The sequence below is a fragment of the Haliotis cracherodii genome, unplaced genomic scaffold (assembly GCF_022045235.1).
Source record: "Haliotis cracherodii isolate W230 unplaced genomic scaffold, xgHalCrac1.p SCAF_5, whole genome shotgun sequence".
Taxonomy (NCBI): Eukaryota; Metazoa; Mollusca; class Gastropoda; order Lepetellida; family Haliotidae; genus Haliotis; species Haliotis cracherodii.
The window spans coordinates 652,405-656,157 of NW_027266308.1; the positions used below are offsets into that span (position 1 = coordinate 652,405).

The 3,753-nt window shown below is 43.0% G+C and overlaps 1 protein-coding gene across 1 annotated transcript; it reads right to left on the reverse strand.

The window, feature by feature from the left end:
• Positions 1-404: 404 nt before the first annotated feature.
• LOC139443942 (probable G-protein coupled receptor 139) lies at positions 405-3,753 on the reverse strand. The gene is made up of 2 exons (XM_071224828.1): positions 2,682-3,753; positions 405-519 (listed from the first exon to the last, which is right to left on the reverse strand). The coding sequence occupies exons 1-2, from the start codon at positions 3,751-3,753 to the stop codon at positions 437-439; spliced, it is 1,155 nt and encodes a 384-aa protein (XP_071080929.1). The 3' UTR covers positions 405-436.

A 3,753-nucleotide genomic window follows, 5' to 3' on the forward strand; every position in this document is an offset into this window, starting at 1 on the left:
TCAACAGAAGGTGCTAGTGTAAGGGTGTTTTCTAAATGACATATCAGTGAAATGTGACTCCACTGACCTACAGTCTATGCTCTGATTAGACTGAAATCTCCCCCTCGTACATGCTTTTCGTCAGACGAAACTAATGTTGTTTGTTCGTCGACCTTCTGAACATCTTCCCGAGGCAAGAGAGTTAACTGACTATAAAAGTCCAGTTTCCACCCTTGCCGAACTAGGCTGATATTATGGAGGAATGACGAGTCTACGCATTGGCCAATCAAAATCGCGCATCGAAATCTGGTTTGTAAAGTGTCATGTAGATTTCGGTGGATTGCAGGATTTGTAAAGCATGTGCACCGCCAACTCGTTGTCAACAGATACATTCAAAATCTTTGTCCACCACGTTACATGCCGATACTGGAGTTTATGTTGTTATTTGTCCACCATGTTACATGCGGATACTGGAGCTTGTGTTGTTTATTCTTGTATGTGCAGCACTACGTCTGTAACTCAATCCAATGATGTCGCTTGCTGAAAAACAAATAATTGGAAACGTTTAAAAACTGTTATGAAAAACGCACACACCCATAGACAACCACACCCATATACACATCCACTCACGAGACCCCTGAAGATCCGGGTTAAAATAGGTCTTCAGCAACCCATGCTTGTTGTAAGAGGTGACTAAAGGGATCCAGTCCTGCTGACTTGGTTGATGCATGTCATCGCATCCTAATTGCGTGATCGATGTTCATGATGTCAATCACTGGACTGTCTGGTAGACCTGATTATTTACAGAGCGCCGTCATATATCTGGAATATTGCTGAGTGCGGCGTTAAACAATAAAGAAACAAAGCAAAACTCACCTACAAATACACAAACAAACACACGTACGTCCACCCACAACCTAAAACAAACATACAACCGTAAATATTTTCGTCAAGCACCAATCTCGACAAAACAGGGCATAGCCAGGCTACACTCAACACTGAACGTATTGGCAGAACACATATATACAGGACAGTCGTCAACTGTGCTCTCAAGGCCAATACAGGACGACGCTGTACTTGATAGATTTGCATCGTCATTCGTGACGGTTTTCAAGCTGAATTAAAGCTGAATAGAACACAAAAGACACAGAACATGATATACCTTACCATGCAATACCTTCAGAAAAACACCAATCTCTCATGCGATAATGAGTCATACAAGACACGTTGGTTGTCGACCCAGCTTGTACAGCAAGCCACGTGTCTAGTCATGCAGTAAATAAACACACCGGTAGAATTACAACTGGAATATTTTAAAGCAGGAAGTGGCGTAAGGTTAAACTGCAGACGATAAAATCTGGCTTCAAATCCCCAGCTGTGGCAGGCTTATTAAACCCGCTTGTTGATCAACTCTGACAATGCATCCCGGAGGATAAATAACGACAGAAAACAGCAGTACGTTTGATATGTGGGAACCATGATGTATATTACTATCATATTTTGATTCTCTTAACCCACTTGACAACGTATCATTTGCGTATGTTGAGCCAGGCATCCTTTGTTTTGAGAACACCTAATCAGTGATGAGTCACTGCCTGATTATTCTGATTGTTAAGTCGCTGGACAAAATAGAGTTCTGAAAGCAAACGACCTATTAAGAAAACCCACTTAATACCTAAACGCCAGCAATACGAGGGCTGGTCAAAAAGTTCAAACAAAACCAACAACTGTGAAAGCGTCTTCAATTTGTTTTTCAACATATTCTCCCTGCTTTCAATACATTTCTCATATCGATAGTAAAGGTTTTCAATCGATCCATGGCTTAGACCTGTGTCTTCCTCAAGTTCAGCAATTGTAATACGTCTGTCTGACAGTATAAGTTTTTCTATCTCCTAGGTTGTATCTTTATTGATGGAAGTTGAGGGACGTCCAGACCTAGGGTCACCTTCAAGGCTTGTTCTCCCTGCCTTAAATGTAGCTGCCCAACGTTTAACAGCAGAATAGCTAGGGCACTTATCCCCATACACTTGTGACATACGGTCATGAATGTCATGGGGAGTACTTTTTTATGAAGTAAACAACTGACTGCTCAGTAGACGTGCTTTCCAATTTCTGTGTCCATTCACTGGACACCTATCACGATCAACTGGCTCTCACTGGTATACAAATGGCCTCAACAGACCAAATAAACATGCAATGATCTACTCACACCATGTACTACATTGGCTGGTTCACTTTGTAATGGCCCATAGTTGAAGGTAAGTCAGGCTTGCAACTCTTTGACCAGCTCTCGTATAAGCAGATGGAGTTGAGCAGTAGAAGACTACCCATAAGGATTGCTTTTTTTAAAAAATAGAATATATAATACAAAAGAACAGAGGAACGAAACAGTTATATAAGTGAAAGTATTTGTTTAAGGGGACAAATTATTGGATTATCCCAGGTGTAGGGGTGTTAAAGTCGCACGAATTAGCATGAGGATGATGGAAACGACGATGATGATGATGGTGATGATGATGAGTGAGTGAGTGAGTATGGTTTTACGCCGCTTTTAGCAATATTCCAGCAATATCACGGCGGGGGACACCACAAATGGGCTTCGCACATTGTACCCATGATGATGATGATGGAAATGATGATGATGATGATGATGATGATGATGATGATGATTGCCATTAACAGTAAAGAAAAAACATACATACATGAACTACTCGATGACGTCACTGGTGACCGTAATGACCTTGATATCGTAGAGATCAGAGTCGAACCTCTTTGACGTGGGAGACGTCGTGGTCGTTGACAGCTGAAGATAATCCGAGCCTCCTTCCGGAATCGTTTTCCTTTGATAAAACACGTGATGAAGTTGGTGGAGTTGTTGAGGTACATCAGAAGGCTCACACACGCCTTTATAAGCTCTCGTTGTGCTTCTGCCTCAGCCCCTGGGGAACTGTTCTTCCAATTGCGCTCGCCAACGAAGAAGACGGACACGGGCAAGGTGCAGAGGAGGTACACCAGGTTCAAACTCAACAGCATCGTTGTCATGGACGATACGAGACTTTGCCTTGATCCATCTGCCCCAGGCGTGGAATCATGTCTAGCCATGGTGCGAGCATGCGTACGCAGACGGTAAATAATGAGAATATTGCACACAAGATGGACAACGACAGGTACAATACACCACACACACAGATCTATCCAGTGAAACACGTTGTGGTGAAAATACTCAGCTGTCTTTACGTAATCACACTCATAAACTCCTGGATCTGTTTCAGTATGTTCCAAGAAGATCAGAAAGTGACTATTTAGTAGCAGGCATATGCTTATAACAATACCAACACTGATGGTGGCTACACGCTTGGTGCAAAAGATCCTGTATCGCAGAGGTCTCCAAACAAAGACTGTGCGTTCAATGGTCACGGAGACTTGAATCCATGCCGATGTGTGAAGGCTTGAGTAGGTTAACCATGCGTGGATCTTACAAACGACTGGGTGAACGTCGCGGATATCCTCCTTAAACCCATGAAGCACCCATTCTCTTAGAAGTCCCACATACAGAACCGCTAGATCAGCCACTGCCAGACAGGTTAGGTATTTGGACATATTGGACTTCCGCATGGCCTTACGGGTCAACACAACAATGGAAAGGAGGTTGCCTATCGTGCCAAGTAGAAGGAGAATTGGCGAAATGATCGTCCACAAGAGATGAGCTGTTTCCTGGTTAGGCAATATGGCTTCATTCTCTTCGTTCGAACAGTTTGAATCATTCATCCTCAT

Coding starts and splice junctions, on each gene's coding strand:
- LOC139443942 (XM_071224828.1), bottom strand. CDS start 3,753: ATGAGGATGAATGATTCAAACTGTTCGAACGAAGAGAATGAAGCCATA. Junction 520..2,681: donor GACGTCATCGAGTAGTTCAT/GTATGTATGTTT, acceptor TTTGTTTTTCAG/CAAGCGACATCATTGGATTG.